Genomic DNA, 17,500 nt, shown 5'->3' with positions numbered 1-17,500 from the left:
GGATGCAACCTCTTGTCAACCTTATACAATCTGTTGCTGAAGACAAAAGCGCCCTCTCCAGATTGTCGTTATCAAATGTGCAGACCGCCTGCATGAGCACACACAGTATTGCTGCTCATTGGAAAACTGAGTTGTCTGTAAAACTCAAAATGACCATGTTTTCATTAAATGCGGATGAGGCAAGAAATGGAAATATGAACAATATCTAGAATGTTCCGATTCGTTACTTTGATGAGGAAATTGGAAGTCTTGCAAACTTGATTTTATAGATTTTACTTGTGTTGAATTGCATATTAACAAGAAAAAAAATCTCCCCTTTAAACACTTTTGGCCTGAAGTAATTAAATAAGAGTGTAAGTAAGCCTTTCTACAATATTGCTGCAGTAGAAAAGAACAGCAATGGCTAATCAGCAATGGTCAGGGATGGTACTAAAATATATTTTTGTTCATCAGGAAAACTCAATCTCAATCAAGAACACTCTCAATTCGCCTTATTCACATGGTGGCCATTGGCGGCTAAAACAAGGCTACAGGGTAGACAACCCATAGGATTGTTATGTTCTATGCATTCACCTGTAGGTGGCATTAATTATATAGTAAGTGTCCCCTGTAGCCTCGTTTTGGTTTAAACAATGGCCGCCGTGTGAATAAGGCGAATACTCCCTTTACTTTGCTGTTTGCGTCTTTTTGTACATTAAAAACCAATAGGTCGCGACCGCAAAAGGTGTGCTATCTCTATACAGTAGGTAGATATGAACAACGTATGACTTATGGCCTGAAAAAAGTTCAGTCAAACGATTTTTTTTACTTTAATCCCTGCTGTCATTATCATAATAGTGCCGCTTGGACACCGCACTCATCCTGCTTCCCTTCCTCTCTCTCTCTCTCTCTCTCCATCTCTCTGTCTTTCTCTGTCTCTCTCTATCTTCTCTCTCTCTCTCCCCCTCTCTCTGTCCCCCCCCCCCCCCCCACCTCCCAGTCAAAGGTCAGTTTCGCCCGATCCCTGTGTGCTTGGTGGACACTTGCGTTCTCTCGAGCCCTGTGTGCTTGGTGGACACTTGCGTTCTCTCGAGCCCTGTGTGCTTGGTGGACACTTGCGTTCTCCCGAGCCCTGTGTGCTTGGTGGACACTTGCGTTCTCCCGAGCCCTGTGTGCTTGGTGGACACTTGCGTTCTCCCGAGCCCTGTGTGCTTGGTGGACACTTGCGTTCTCCCGAGCCCTGTGTGCTTGGTGGACACTTGCGTTCTCCCGAGCCCTGTGTGCTTGGTGGACACTTGCGTTCTCTCGAGCCATGTGTGCTTGGTGGACACTTGCGTTCTCTCGAGCCCTGTGCGCTTGGTGGACACTTGCGTTCTCTCGAGCCCTGTGTGCTTGGTGGACACTTGCGTTCTCTCGAGCCCTGTCCGCTTGGTGGACACTTGCGTTCTCCCGAGCCCTGTCCGCTTGGTGGACACTTGCGTTCTCCCGAGCCCTGTGTGCTGGGTGGACACTTGCGTTCTCTCGAGCCCTGTGTGCTTGGTGGACACTTGCGTTTCTCTCGCTCATTCATCCGCTGGCTCTGTCACGTCCCGCCTGTTGACTGACGTTTCTGACCCGCCCTTATCCAGAGTGACCAATCACAGCGCTTCACTCCCCGTCCATCTGCGGCCAGCCTGGGCCCCTGTTTGCCCATCATGTGGCCCCCGTGGAGGTCCAGTCTGACGTGGCTGTTGCTGCGTTGCTGAAATCGGTTTTCATTTGGCCACAAAGGGTCAAGGGTTAATGGACGAGATCTGTGCTATATCACACACACACACGCGCACACACACACACACACACACACACACACACACACACACACACACACACACACACACACACACACACACACACACACACACACACACGAGTGGAGCTTATACAGGGCTTAGGGAAGCTCCTGCACAATGCTGAAAGCCCCTCACTTATCCGTGTTGGTGGCTCCTCTGCCTGCCCTGCCCCAGTGCTCCTGTCTAAATGCATGTGAACTGGTTGGCTCAGTCCAGACGCAGAGAGGAGCGACAGGAGATCTGTCCAGCGGCTCTGCCCAGTGGCTCTGCTCTGTTTTGCATTGACTGATCTGCTCTGCAGATAGCACATGTTGTGTTTTGTAAATGCTTAGTCCCACTTCCCACTTTAGTTTTGGTCTTGTTTTCATATTCATGCCCTTGTTATGATGCATTCCTGTTTTGTTTTGTTTTGTTTTGTTTTGGTGTGTGTGTGTGTGTGTGCGCGTTCCTTTGTTTGTTCAGTGTGAGATTGTGCATTACTGTATGTATTTTTCAGCTATAGGATTCCTCTCACAGACATCTGTGTCTCCTGTCAGTACAATAAAGTATATTGCAACTCTTCTTGAGGTGGTAATGTACAGGGCAATATTTTGTGCTGTGTGTGTGTGTGTGTGTGAGTGTATTAGGGTTGTTTAGCTAGAGGATGCCTGGTGTAATTTGTGTGAGTGCAGGACATGTTGAGGTATGTTCTCAGACATAATGGCACTCGGCCTTTTCCGTGAGATTTATGGCCGCTGTTAACATGCACTGTTTGTCCCTTTTACAACCAATTACAGTGCTCCTGTGCACGTCCCCGTTAGTGTTGGGCAACATTTTTTCTCCGAAAGAAACTTCAATCATTAGTGGCCAATTTTTTGCAGTCGTCCAGTCAGACACACACTTGGTCAACAATTGATGCTGTTATTGCCTGGCAACATTGCTCAAACAGTTGCACCATGTGTCATCATTGCCTTTATGTACTTGAAGATGTACAAGATTTTCTCTCCTCTCCTCTCCTCCCCTCTCCCCCCCTCCCCTCCCCTCCCCTCCCCTCTCCTCTCCTCTCCTCCCCTCCCATCCTCCCTCTGTGCTCTTTCTTTCATGGCAGTGTCTTCACAAGTTTTTTTATTGATCTGACGTTTGCTTGCATTGTGCCACAGTTGCTACTGTATGTCAGATCAGAGATTTCAAAGCACTAAAATAAGTCAGTTTGAGCCAAGCTTTTAATGTAAGCCCCACAGACGCTTGATAAGTGATGAATCTAGGGTGTCCTGACCCCGGTCTGTAGTTGTACTGCTGAAGCTCCCCCACATGTGTTCTGTAGAGCCTTAACCCCAAGTGTCAGGATTTTACAGCTCTGAGATTACCGTATTTTCCGGACTATAAGTCGCATTTTTTTTCATAGTTTGGCTGGTCCTGCGACTCAGGTGCAACATATATATATATATATATATGTTGCATATATATGTTTTTTTCCCTCTTCATGACACATTTTTTGAGTGGTGCGACTTATAGTCCGGAAAATACGGTAACCTGTGATATCACTCCCTCTTTCCCTCTCTCTCCCCCTCTCCCTCTATTTCTCTCTCTCCTCCTCTCCCTCTCTTCCCAGGTGTTTGAACGCCTGTACGTACTGCAAGACAAAGCACGCCCGTGGGGATCTGGCCAGCTACCCTGTAGAGGAGCTGGTGGAACGAGCCCGGCAGTCCTTCCAGGGTGAGTACCCACAGCACAGCCTGAGTCTGGCCCGCGTGTGGGCCAGAACTGCCTGCTCTTGTCCGCCCACTACCTCTACGTCAGCCCAATTGGGCTCTGATTTGGAGATGAGATGAGCACACGACACCTTTGATCGCAAAGGCACACCACACACACACACACACACACACACACACACACACACACACACACACACACACTGTCACACACGCAGTGATGGCCGAGGACAGCAGAGTCTCTTCCCAAATGTGCAGGTCCATTAGTGAAACCCTGGCCAGTGAAGCATGTTATTATGTGTGATAAACAACCTCCTCCACAAATGTGTACACACACACACACACACCATTTACACAAGGATTAAAGTTTTCCGTCATACGACGGATTTCCGTCAATTTGATTTTAGAAATGTCATATTTGAAATCGATGCAGATCCGATGAGGGAAAAAAATAGGAGGGGGGGGGTACTTATCACCTTTTCTTTTCCTTTTTTGAGGCAACTACAAATATTAGGTCCGATGAATTAATGTGTGTGATGGTAAATGTTTAAAGACCTAATAGTGTTCTTGACAACTTTCTAGTGCTGGGCGGTATGACCAAAAATTTATATCACGGTATTTTTCAAAATTCTTACGGTTTCACGGTATATGACGGTATTTTTTTTACCATGCATAACCAGATGTTCACAGCATTTTCTACAGGTTGAGAGAGGAATTGCTGCAGTACATTGATTAAGGATGGTCTATTTTACTGTCATGATGTAGAATAACTCCACACTAGTGGTAATGCAGTTTTGCATGGCCCCAGAAAATGATGCTGTTTACAAAGAGCCACTCATGATTCTAATGAAGAATCTAATCAGAATGCAAAGACAATTGCAGTCAAAATACAGAACTTTTACTGTGCAAATTTCACAAGTACATCTTGTATAAAACCAATACAAAAAGTAGTGCAACTTGCAATAATTATACTTTTTTGAAAATGATACAATTTAAAATAAAACCTCTCTGTTATGCTTACTCTGTCAAATAGGCCTATCAGAAATGTATTGTTATTGTGTGGTTTACATGACGTTAGTGGTAGGCTAACGTTAACTTCATGTGGATGTGGATGTCTTGTTAGCCTGCCATGAGGTTCGGTTCGCTAGGCAAAACATTAACAAAAAAGTTTGTTTTAGTGCACTGATGACAGTCAGGATAATTTCTAACTAGCCAGCTAGTATTGCTCAGTGCATGTCTATAACATACTTGCTACCTGGATAATTTCAGCGAATATTCTTCAGGTGAGATGAATGATAAGATCATTAAACTTCACTGTGTTCGGTGGGTTGCTAACTAACGACATCACCTACTAGCCAGCTAGTTACAGCTGTTAAACAAGCTCAATAGAATTTTCGTGACTGTAGGCTAAATCCTTTTCAATGCAGTATCCCCTAACATTTTTCCTTAACTAAAGAAACAATTTAAGGTATTATTCTGTGCAACACCCTTAAATAAAACTCTTACCTAAGGAGAAATTAAGCCTTAAGGGTCATACTTCAGGGGAAAAACTTAGGTGTTTTGTGTTTACCCTCACAGTGGCACCATGCGTGCGTGTGAAAAAAGTCCCGTCTGAAACACTGTCGCGCGGTAGCCTGGGTGTTCCCAGGCTAGTCGCGCGGCGCAGCGTTCCAAATGTTGTGTAATCAAATACACCGGTATGGCGGTATATTAAAAATTCATATCATAACGAAAATATACACCGGTATACGGTGTGAACCGGTATACCGCCCAGCACTACAACTTTCTGTGCCTCAATCAGTGGCCGCTCAAGAAGAAGCCTACGTCAGCCATGAGTTTCGCTTTGTTTATGTTGTAGCTACACGCTTGTCTCATTGGCCTGGGGCGTTTGCTTAAAAAAAGAACAAGTATGGAGGACTAATAACGGTCTAAAAGTTGGATTATAGTGACACAATCGAGACAGCTGATGAGGTTGGCCAATCCGTTTAACTTTTTTTGGATATGATATCGTGAGCTCTGTGCGAATTCGGAAAAGAAGCGTAGGCTGTGTTCTTTCCGTGCATCAATGTAGACAATTTCTTACTATCGTGAACTCTTGTCAGGGGAGGTCATTCATTTTGGGTGTCACCTATGACTTGAACAGATAGCCTGCTATGCCACCCGATGTAGGCTACTTATTGTTACAGTTTTTAATCAATGGCACTAACATTATGTACAGCGACGCAATATAAACCTAGCCTATGCAATTTATTATCCCGTCTGTTATGACATGTACAACAATGTTTTTCACAATTTGCGACGGAAGGTTTTGACTGAGCCTGTTAACATAAAATAATAATAATATTGTCATCATCGCGAACTGTTTAGTAAGGGGGTCAGTCGTGTTTGTGACGCACAGACAGCCTTGTAGCCTGAAGACCGCCATAAGATTAACGTTCGTGCATTTCAGGACATCTTCCCCACCTGGTGCAACTAGCCACCACAACAGCTACGTTTATCTACTGACCGTTTTTACGTTTAGAAAGTAGGCTACGCATGTTCTTTCATAGCGCAACACGACCTCCCTCACCATATCGAAACCTCTTGTCAACCTTATACAATCTGTTGCTGAAGACAAAAGCGCCCTCTCCAGATTGTCGTTATCAAATGTGCAGACCGCCTGCATGAACACACACAGTATTGCTGCTCATTGGAAAACTGAGTTGTCTGTAAAACTCAAAATGACCATAGATTTTACTTGTGTTGAATTGCATATTAACAAGAAAAAAAATCTCCCCTTTAAACACTTTTGGCCTGAAGTAATTAAATAAGAGTGTAAGTAAGCCTTTCTACAATATTGCTGCAGTAGAAAAGAACAGCAATGGCTAATCAGCAATGGTCAGGGATGGTACTAAAATATATTTTTGTTCATCAGGAAAACTCAATCTCAATCAAGAACACTCTCAATTCGCCTTATTCACATGGTGGCCATTGGCGGCTAAAACAAGGCTACAGGGTAGACAACCCATAGGATTGTTATGTTCTATGCATTCACCTGTAGGTGGCATTAATTATATAGTAAGTGTCCCCTGTAGCCTCGTTTTGGTTTAAACAATGGCCGCCGTGTGAATAAGGCGAATACTCCCTTTACTTTGCTGTTTGCGTCTTTTTGTACATTAAAAACCAATAGGTCGCGACCGCAAAAGGGGTGCTATCTCTATAGGTAGATATGAACAACGTATGACTTATGGCCTGAAAAAAGTTCAGTCACTTTTCACTTTAATCCCTGCATTTACAAGGCCTACATATAAGGCACAGACATAAGATTTACAGATATCATATACACAAGCATACACATGCATTAGACAAACCTGATGATGTCAGACAAACACACACACGCACATCGGACACACACACACACACACATACCGACCACCACATCTGGGCCATGTTTACATGTACATGTGGTGCCAATCTGGGCCATGTTCACATGTGGTCCTTAAAGCTTTGTCGTTGAGAGAATCCACTTGGGACTTGATGGGCGACTGTCGTCTTTTAATCTGTTTTGACTGATTAGGTGCTTAATTTCATCCACTTAGACCCAGCTCAAGCTCAAGCCCAAGCCAGTGTGTGTGTGTGTGTGTGTGTGTGCGCGCCTCTTTCTCTCTGTCTGTCTCTGGGCAGACTGTTACTCGGAGACTTCTCTCTATTATGGGATGCCATGGGACGTCTCTAGCCTCACTGTGCTCTAGTCTCCTACAGTGTGTCACACAGCTCAGCAGATGGAGGCTAACTTTAGAGCTGCTCTGGCCCGTATCCGGTGCAGGTTTGGCGGGGATCTGGGCCTGACCCTCTCCATTATCATTCGTCCTGGGCCCAGTTCATCATGGGTTTGACTGAGTGGAGTGTCAGTAATCTGGGTGTGATCCATGTCCGTGTCATTTATCTGAGGCCAATAGGGTGTCAGGCCCACTCGGCCGGCTAGCTGGAACTTCTCCTCCTGATCAGCTGCACATTACACATACTGTACTGTATCTGCTCTGGCAAAGCTTCTCTGCATGGTTTAGAAGCACTTACTGATTGGTCCCACGTGTGAATACTCCATCCCACCACCTCAATCAATCACAATATATGTGTGTGTGTGTGTGTGTGTCTACTATTGTGTACTGGTGTTTGTGTTTGTGTGTGTGTGTGTGTGTGTGTGTGTGTGTGTCTGTCTACTATTGTGTACTGTTGTTTGTGTGTGTGTGTGTGTGTGTGTGTGTGTGTGTCTACTATTGTGTACTGTTGTGTGTGTGTCTACTATTGTGTACTGTTGTGTGTGTGTCTACTAGTGTGTACTGTTGTGTGTGTGTGTGTGTGTGTGTGTGTGTGTGTGTGTGTGTGTGTGTGTGTGTGTGTGTGTGTGTGTGTGTGTGTGTGTGTGTGTGTGTGTGTGTGTGTGTGTGTGTGTGTTTGTGTGTGTGTGTGTGTGTGTACTATTGTGTACTGGTGTGTGTGTGTCTACTATTGTGTACTGTTACAGTATGTGTGTGTCTACTATTGTGTACTGTTGTGTGTGTGTGTGTGTGTGTGTGTGTGTGTGTGTGCTATTGTGTACTGGTGTGTGTGTGTGTGTGTTTGTTCTGGAAGATAATAGAGTCAGCAGATGGGTACTGAGGAAAAGGACAGGCGCTCTTCGATCCTCCCCACAAAACCCAGCGTTTATCCACCCAGCTCTGATCCCTACACACATCTGACTGAATTTGTGTGTGTGTGTGTGTGTGTGTGTGTGTGTGTGTGTGTGTGTGTGTCTGACAAGAGATCAAACGGGAGAATAAGAGAGTGTGTTTTTTTCATGTGGATCAGAGACTCTACTGTTATGGAAAGTAAATATCTTGATAAACAAGTGTTTGTATGTGTGCATCATTGCTGCAGTAGACTAATATTATTGTGTTCTCTATAAAAGACCCACTTCCTCCATCTGTTGCTGTTTATATTAATATTGTCTTTGCCCTACTCTGTGTTTTTTTGGTCTTTATTACTTATTTATCAATAAGTACAGTTAGTGCGCGCGTGTGTGTGTGTGAGGTGTCTCTTGCTGGGAACAGAGGCCAGGCACAGCTCCAGCAGCAGTTACAGAAGAGGAAACAAGAGAGGAACAAACCGTTGGTGTGTGTGTGTGTGTGTATGTGAGGAAACAGAAAGAGCTGTTAGTGTTGTGAAGGGAAATGAGGAAGTCAGAGGAGTACAGCACATGGATCACTTGTCACGTTTGATCTGCCTTAGGAGATACTCGTGCTGTGTGTGTGTGTGTGTGTGTGTGTGTGTGTGTGTGTGTGTGTGTGTGTGTGTGTGTGTGTGTGTGTGTGTCTGTGTGTGTCTGTGTGTGTGTGTGTCTGTGTGTGTGTGTCTGTGTGTGTCAGTGTGTGTTTGTGTAGTTTTTGACCACTTTATTTGTTGTTTGATGAGAAATGACATATCTGTTTGCCCTTGTGAATAGTTTGCCATAAACACACAATCAAACAAATAAGCAAAGAACACCTGTCGTAGAGATATTTTTTTACACGGCACATTTAAAAACAGGAAAGGATGTCATACCCTTGGGAAAACAGTTCTCGTTTTTGAGATTGTTTTTAAGGCAGAATAGTGATGAAGTGTTCTTCTGTGTTTGTGGCCTTTACACCTGAAAGGTTCAGATTGCATACGCTGGGAATCCTGTTCAAGGCCCTCAGGTCGAGCTTGCAAGGCTGTGGAGCTGAATATGTAACACATTTCATGCTGAGGCACTAGCTTCCACTATAATTAACAGAACTGGCTACATCAGATGTGATAGCGGCGCGTACATTCTAAAAAAATGTCCCCAGTTTGTAAAACGATAGTATTGTAACGCTCTGAGAATGCAGCACTTCAATTGCGGTCTCTGTGTAAGCTGGCTGTATGTGCCGTCATATTCAAACTCTTTTCTCACTATGTTAGTAATTGTATCTGTATATGAGTACGCACTTGGTGTGTGTGTGTGTGTGTGTGTATGTGTATGTCAAGGGAAATCAGATTGCTCTCAGTCTGGTTTGTGTTTCAGCGTTGACTGTAAGAACGTAAGAAAAGAAGCCTGATGCATACTAATTCAGAACACATCTGCAGCAGGGAGAAACGGAAATCCAGTCTTCTATATATCAAAATGAGAGAGGGAGAGAGAGAGAGAGAGAGACAGACAGAGCATGAGGATGACTGCTGGATCTGACAGCCATCATAAAGTTGAAGGTTGAAGTGTTTATAGAATGGAATGAGGAATTCACATCACTTGGCCTCTCCCTTCCTTTTTCACATCTCTCTATATCTCTCTCTCTATCTATTCCTCTCTCCTCTCCTCTCCCCCTGCTCCTATCTTTGTCATTTAAGGACATTGGCTGAGTTGAAATGGCATTTGGTTGCCAGAAAGAAATATTCAGTTAATACCTTTCTTTTATGTTAACTTACACACACACACACACACACACACACACACACACACACACACACACACACACACACACACACACACACACACACACACACACACACACACACACTCTCACTCTCTCTCTCTCTCTCTCTCTCTCTCTCTCTCTCTCTCTCTCTCTCTCTCTCTCTCTCTCTCTCTCTCTCTCTCTCTCTCTCTCTCACTCTCACTCTCACTCTCACTCACACACACTCGTGTTTTCCTCAGTTCCATCACATCATCCATGATGGCTGATGTCGCTTGCCATTCACTGGCTTGGAAAGTTCTTTCATACTGTGTGCACTGTTACAGAGGTGCATTCTGGGACTGCTCATTTAGATCTGACCTTGACCGGTTGTTGACCCTGTAGCTCTGACCCTGACCTATCATTTTGGCGCTGTGAAAAATGTTTGGGTTGAAAAGATTAGGTGCACCAGTGCAACCAACGTAAAAAGTCTGAAGCCCTGATTAGCAGATTCTGTTCATCATCATCATCATCATCATCATCATCCGTTTATCACACAAACACAGACCCTGCCTCAGGTTCACAGTCATCTTCATTAGCATTGTCTTTCTGTGGTGTGTATACACACACACACACACACACACACACACACAGTTCCAAAGAACATAAACGTATAAACACAGAGATACACATCAGTGCCCTAGCCTGTGGTTAGCTGTCCCGATCATAGACAACAAGACCACATGTTCTCATTTTACACACACACACACACACACAAACAAGCATGCAAAGAAAGCCCGTAAGCCATGAGGACAGCACTCTTGTTTTGATGAACAGGAATAGCCGTGACGTTTGTAGTTCTCGCACGCACGCACACACACACACACACACACTTCTCCTTTTCTGCACTGCACCATGAGTCCTCCTCTCTTTCTATGGCCACAATAGCCTCCCTCTTTCCTCCAACACACTGGCCCCTTGTCTGGGACGAGCTGACAGGACGGCAGCACTCGTGGAACTCTGTTACCCCGGCATGCGTCTGCTCGGCAGAGATGCCCCCAGGCTGGGGGCTTTAATACCCCTTTAGTGCCCCTTTCGATCGAGCCGGAGTTAATTGGGTCTCTCACGCAGCCTGTCTCTGTAAATACAGGGGCTTTTTTCCCACTACACAAATTGCTGAGTGATCGAATGAGACCTGGAGCCATGTAGTGCCGCACCGGCTGGCGGGGTCGGGGAAGTCTTGACCGCTGGTGACCCCTGTAGACACTTTGGTGGGCCTGCTGGACCCTTCCCAGGTGTCACCAGCAGTCAAGACTTCTCCGACCATCCCCAGGGACCCCTATGAACGCTCTGGCTGCTGTGCTGCTGGTCTGCTGATGGTCAACCAGCTGCACTGGGGATGTTTGGGGAGCTTTTAGTATGTACTTTTACAGTGCCTATAAAAAGTCTTCAGCCCCATGCTAAAGTTGACTAAAAAGAGGAATAACAAAATCATCTTTTGAAAATGGATATCAGTGTCTTAATTAAAAAAATGAGGAAAAATCCAACCTTTAAGGACACCAATTGTCTTTGTGAATGAATAATGTATCGTAAAGAAATAAATGTTCTTCATTAAAATACAGGGTGCATAAGTATTCATACCCCAATGTTAAATTCCCATAGAAGCAGGCAGATTTTTATTTTTAAAGGCCAGTTACAGTATTTCATGGATCCAGGGTACTATACATCCTGATAAAGTTCCCTTGGCCTTTGGATTTAAAATAACCCCACATCAGCACATACCCTTCAACATACCTAGAGATTGGGATGGTTTTATTTCAGTTAGCCTAATAGCTGGTTTGCATTGAGAGATGATCTTATGGAAAGTGTGTGTGTGTATGCACTCGCTCAGGTCTGGATGAATGGGAGGCAGTTCTAGTGGGCCTATATGCTAATATATATGTTCCCCATTAAGCCTTCTCCAACCAGGCACCTGTTGTGTTTGTCCCTGAACATGCTGATAGACACCCCCCCCCCCCTGGTTTTCCTTCTCTTTTTCAAAAATCATCCTGTCTGCTCACCAGCAACAGGGTGCGTGTGTTGGGGGGCAAGGGTTATTGATTGAGTGTGGAGATTCTGCAGTATTGATTGCGGCTGTAAACAAACAGGCACAATGAGCTGGCTGGGTGAGGAGAGGAGAAGGATGTGGAGGTGTTGTGATCACGCCTCTCAGACGCTCATCAGTTATTCACACGCCCACTTATTTATTTATTTTTATTATTTATTTGCTGCATTGGAACTGCTACCGGTGGCCAGAATCCTCATTAGGAGTCCGATCGACTGGTGCATGTTGCCAGTGTAGGAGTTGTGTGTGTGTGTGTGTGTGTGTGTGTGTGTGTGTGTGTGTGTGTGTGTGTGTGTGTTCTGTATGTGTGTGTATGTATATGTATGTGTGTGCATATATATTCAGGCTATTTAATTGTGTATTTCAGGTAATATCAATTAAATCACAGTTGTGGTGTTTTGATTGAGTAAAGATAACACGAATAACAATACCCAATTACAGTAATGTAAAAAAAATATATATTAATGAAACTTCATTAAAATGGTGGATATAGCATTTTGGAACAAACTCTTCAGATATATATATATATATATATATATATATAGCTATATATATATATAACTATCTGTTATGTGGTTTGCCGGTTTGTAATGTTCATTGGTTTGAATACATTATTGTGTTTGTGTGTGCATGTCTGTGTGTGTTTGTGAACTGCTGTTTTGGTTCCCAGCCTCCCAGGTCGGTTCTTCTGAACCGTCTAGAGAGGTTCAGCTGGGGTGAAGGCTTCTGTTGTACACACACACACACACACACACCCACACAGACTCCCACCCTGTATGTCTCTGGCCGTATGATGGCTTGTTCATTCCAGCAGACTCCGTTGGCTTGGCCCTAAATGAGACCCACATGTCGTCTGTCCAGAAATGCTCAGCAGGACACAATCAGGTCTCTACTCAACACACACACACACACACACACACACACACACACACACACACACACACACACACACACACACACAATACACTACAATACAACATGTGCCTTACATGTAACAACACACACACTTTTTTCTCTCTCTCTCTCTCTCTCTCTCTCTCTCTTTCACTGTACTGCTCTCTAATCTCAAACACCACTCCACCCCTCTCTCCATCTCTCTTTCTTTCTTTCTCTCTCTCTCTCTCTGCGCTGCTGTACTTCTCCTGGTTCTCCTGCGTGTGAGCCGTGTGACCGTGGTCAGGTTCCTTCTTGTGCAGAGCTGAGGCTTAGCTTGGGAGCAGCTGGTAGGAGTATGTAGAGGAACGTTTAGATTTCCCATTCTGTGCTCACAGCTACTGCTGCTGGACTTCTTTGAATTCAGAGGTGGTTCTATGTTTGCCTGTGTGTGTGTGTTTGCCTGTGTGTGTGTATGTGTGTGTGTGTGTGTGTTTGCTTGCCTGTGTGTGTGTTTTCTTGTGTTTGCCTGTGTTTGCCTGTGTGTGTGTTTGCCTGTGTGTGTGTTTGCGTGTGTGTGTCTGTGTTTGCCTGTGTGTGTGTGTGTGTGTGTGTGTGTGTCTGCTGGGTTTAACAGGGGTTGTGGTTGCTGTTGTGACTGCCTGCGTGGGCCTCCGGGTTGGACAGGATCACGGGCCAGACGGCTGGCTGCTGTAATAACAACACACACACACACACACACAACACACACATTCTCCCTCTGAGTGCCCCAGCAGGACCATTGCGGAGGGCAGCAAGGGCTATTTAAGGAACAGAACAATGGGCTGATAAGAGTCTACAAGCAGACAGGAAGTCCCCTATGTTTTTTGTGTGTGTGTGTTTGTGTGTGTGTGTGTGTGTGTGTGTGTGTGTGTGTGTGTGTGTGTGTGTGCGCACCTTGGTCGTTGTGTCGTGGTGCACGTTGTGTTGGTCAGTTAGCCCTTATGTTATAGAAACTGTAGGCTAGTTGTGTATGTGTATAGAACAGATATGGCAATGCTGTGAGAGTACATCTATATCTAGAACTAATAAATGGGTTCTTTTTAGGAGAGTCAATGGTACATATTGACATGTCATTGTTCTATAGTTTGTTTCATCTCAAGTCGACTTTGCATTGCATTGTGTGATTTGTGTCTGATGCATAGATGGTTTGGTGCATAAGGCATAGTATAGTGTGTGTGTGTGTGTGTGTCCATCTTAGTATATCTACAGGTTGCTCTGTGTGTGCACACTCCTCTGTATTGATGTGTGTGTGTGTGTGTTTGTCCGTCTCTGTAACCTGAATGTGTCAGCTCTGGGAGCAGGGTTAAGCAATCTCTCCTCTCCTCTCCTCTCCTCTCCTCTCCTCTGCTCTGCTCTGCTCTGCTCTGAGCACACCGGCCTCCCTGCCGTTAATGAATACTCCTCTCAAATATTTACCCTTCTCTGGAGAGGGCAGCGCCAATGGCATGAGTCTCAAGCACACACACACACACACACACACACACACACACAGTTATAAGCACATTTGTACAGACATGCACACATGTACACACAATCACACAGACCCATCACAGGGCAACGTAGTTTGTTTAAGACTTCAGAAAATGGCCTCAGGTGCCGCCAGTGTTGAATGATGTCTAGTCATGCTGTCTGCCTGGCCAGCCTCATGGAGATCAGGCAAACTGCAGGCTTTTTAACCACAGTTGCCATCAGGGAAACTGCAGGCTTTTTAACCACAGTTGCCATACAACCTTAATGCAAGTCAAATTAGGTTTTGAAATATACATGAAGACGTTAATTGAACTCTAATGCACCACATGGCTGGGCAATGGAGAGATGGCTTCAAGTCACAGCCCAGAGGTTTTGCTTCAGTGGAGAACCCCGGTGTGTGTGTATGTATGTATGTATGTGTGTGTGTGTGTGTGTGTATATATATATATATATGTCTGAAAACTGGATGCGATCTTTTCATCACTCGGACTAATGAACCTGACCCCTGGCTTCTGACCCAGTCTTTTCAAATTGCCCACTCAGCAATATCTCCACAGGCTTTGTTACCGATACACTGTGCTCGGAAACCAATCAGTCAGTCATGATCAATGAGCGTATCAATAGTACCCTGTGGTCCTCAGTGGTCTGTTGGAGAGGCTGGTGAACGCTGTGCTCCTCGCGGCGGCTAGCTGGCTAACCTTTGGCCCTTGGCATAATGAGGTGGTGCTGGCAGTGGCAGGAGAGGTGTGCTCGTGTCCAACTGGCGTAGCTCTGGCTGCAGGCTGTCTCGCTCTCCGCTCCCTCTGAAGAGCCTGTGCGGCCCGTCTTCGGTACCCCCCCCCCCCCTCCGTCAGAACCTTACTGCTAAGAACCTTACATCAGAAGCCCCACTCTCTAGAACCATGTTCTAAAACCTCATCTCTCTTTTGTTATTTCACTTATCTACAGATAACCTTTCATCAACAGCCCAACTCTGTAGAGCAGTCACTACTGTGTGTGTGTGTGTGTGTGTGTGTGTGTGTGTGTGTGTGTGTGTGTCCTACTGTCCTAGGGTAATCATTGCATTTTCCCATTTACTGCGAAATGAGAGGAACAGGTGGCGTTTATTCCAGTCATCTTAGAGGCGACACAGTTCATGTCACGTTCAACCTCAGCCGGTGCCATTTGAATATTACAGGCCAGGCCTCCTTGTGTAATCAGAGGTGAATATTCCACTGGATGTGTTTTTCCAGCGTTGCCTGTTTGACACTGACAGCCTCCTGAGGAAGCTCTCAACACCCACCAAATGTGTGCTGGCACTTAAAGCAGTTGGGGGAGGATAACTGGGGAATGCTTATTTGTCACCTAGGCAACAGATGTGTGAGAAGGGTAGAGCTCTACTGGAGTGTGTGTGTGTGTGTGTGTGTGTGTGTGTGTGTGTGTGTGTGTGTGTGTGTGTGTGTTGCCAGCCGTGTCTTTCAGCAGATCAAAGAAATCTGTCTTTTTCTACATTGTTGGTTTGCACTAATGTGCTTTATACTACTCTGTCCAATAACTTGGAACTCCTGACTCTTCTCCTGTTCTTTACAATGTAGGTTGAAAGCAAAGATATTGCTGAAGCAGCATATTTAGACAATAGGAGACACACACACACACACACATACACACACACACACACACATACACTCACACACACATGCACAACCTACGTACTGGTCTCACACGCTTCCCGCACCCCCTGAACTCTGCCTGCGTCTGGGCAGGCTGAGCCCTGATTGGCTGGTGGAACTGTGATGTCATCAGCGGTCAGTGGGCGAAGACTGAGTGAGGCTGTTGCTGCCCTTCTGCTCTGACAGAGGGATAAAGAGGCAGGAAGAAAGGGTCCTTTTCAACAAGAGGGAAACACAAGCCTGAAGCTGGGGCCCTTATGTGTAATGTGAGTGTGTGTGTGTGTGTGTGTGTGGAGAGAGAGAGGGTATGCAGAACACATAAAGAGATGGCAATAGGATAGGATACAAAGAGTTTGCTTTGTTGTCGCTTTACAGCAGGTGCTGTGGGTGAGTAAGTAAATAAGTGTGTGTGTGAGAGAGAGAGAGAGAGAGGCCTGCTGCTCATCTGTCCCTGCCTGGCTGCACCTCTGCGGAGTAGACACTTGGGCACACACCACCATCTGCTCTTGTCTGCCAATCTTCTCTCTCTCTCTCTCTCTCTCTTTTTATCAGCCCAGTTTATTGTTCTTTGAGTTTCACATTTTTGGACCAGCCACCATAGTGTGTATGTGTGGGGTGACTATCAGTGTGAGCTGCAGGTAGCGCTTAACAACAGGTGTGTGTGTGTGTGTGTGTGTGTGTGTGTGTGTGTGTGTGTGTGTGTGTGTGTGTCACTGCACTCTCACCCACTTCCTCCTGCTCCCTAATGATCAGAGCTGTCATGAAGGAGAGAGAAAAAGGGAAAGTTGTGTGTGTATAAGTGTAAGTATATAGTATATACTCTTTTGAGTATACCCGTGAGGGAAATTTGGTCTCTGCATTTATCCCAATCCGTGAATTAGTGAAACACACTCAGCACACAGTGAACACAAAGTGAGGTGAAGCACACACTAATCCCGGCGCAGTGAGCTGCCTGCAACAACAGCGGCGCTCGGGGAGCAGTGAGGGGTTAGGTGCCTTGCTCAAGGGCACTTCAGCCTTGCCTACTGGTCGGGGTTCGAACCGGCAACCCTCCGGTTACAAGTCCGAAGTGCTAACCAGTAGGCCTGTGTGTGTGTGTGTGTGTGTGTGTCTGTGTCTGTGTCTGTGTCTGTGTGTGTGATGTGTCTGTTAGGAACTTTGTGTGATGTGTCTGTTAGGAACTGTGTGTGATGTGTCTGTTAGGAACTGTGTGTGTGTTTGCTGTAGAGGAATGCGTGATGGAAACTAAGTGGTTTTATGTGTGTCCATTACCTGATGGAGAGTGTGCCTGTGTCAGTGCCAGAGAGGCAAGTGTGTGTGTGTGTGTTTGGCAGCAGCAGAAAAGGCTGATCAGCACTCACTCTCATATGACTGGCCAATAGCCTGGGCTGAGAGAGAGAGAGAGAGGAGTACAGAGAGAGAGAGAGTGAGAGTGTGTGTGAGAGAGGAGTAAACACGA

General features: G+C 45.6%; 1 protein-coding gene across 1 annotated transcript in view; it reads left to right on the top strand.

Annotated features, from left to right (window-relative positions):
- The window catches only part of cdkal1 (CDK5 regulatory subunit associated protein 1-like 1), a 273,052-nt gene that overhangs the window by 108,926 nt on the left and 146,626 nt on the right, over window positions 1–17,500 (top strand). The window contains exon 8 of the mRNA XM_076280154.1: window positions 3,400–3,503. Within this exon, the coding sequence (XP_076136269.1) occupies window positions 3,400–3,503 (104 nt within the window). The remainder of the gene's footprint in view (window positions 1–3,399; window positions 3,504–17,500) is intronic.

The sequence above is a fragment of the Alosa pseudoharengus genome, unplaced genomic scaffold (assembly GCF_046254945.1).
Source record: "Alosa pseudoharengus isolate Yale_2024_CS ecotype anadromous, Long Island Sound unplaced genomic scaffold, YU_APseudo_1.1 YU_APseudo_1.1_scf_12, whole genome shotgun sequence".
NCBI classification, from domain to species: Eukaryota; Metazoa; Chordata; class Actinopteri; order Clupeiformes; family Clupeidae; genus Alosa; species Alosa pseudoharengus.
This window is presented reverse-complemented; position numbering and strand designations above follow the sequence as displayed.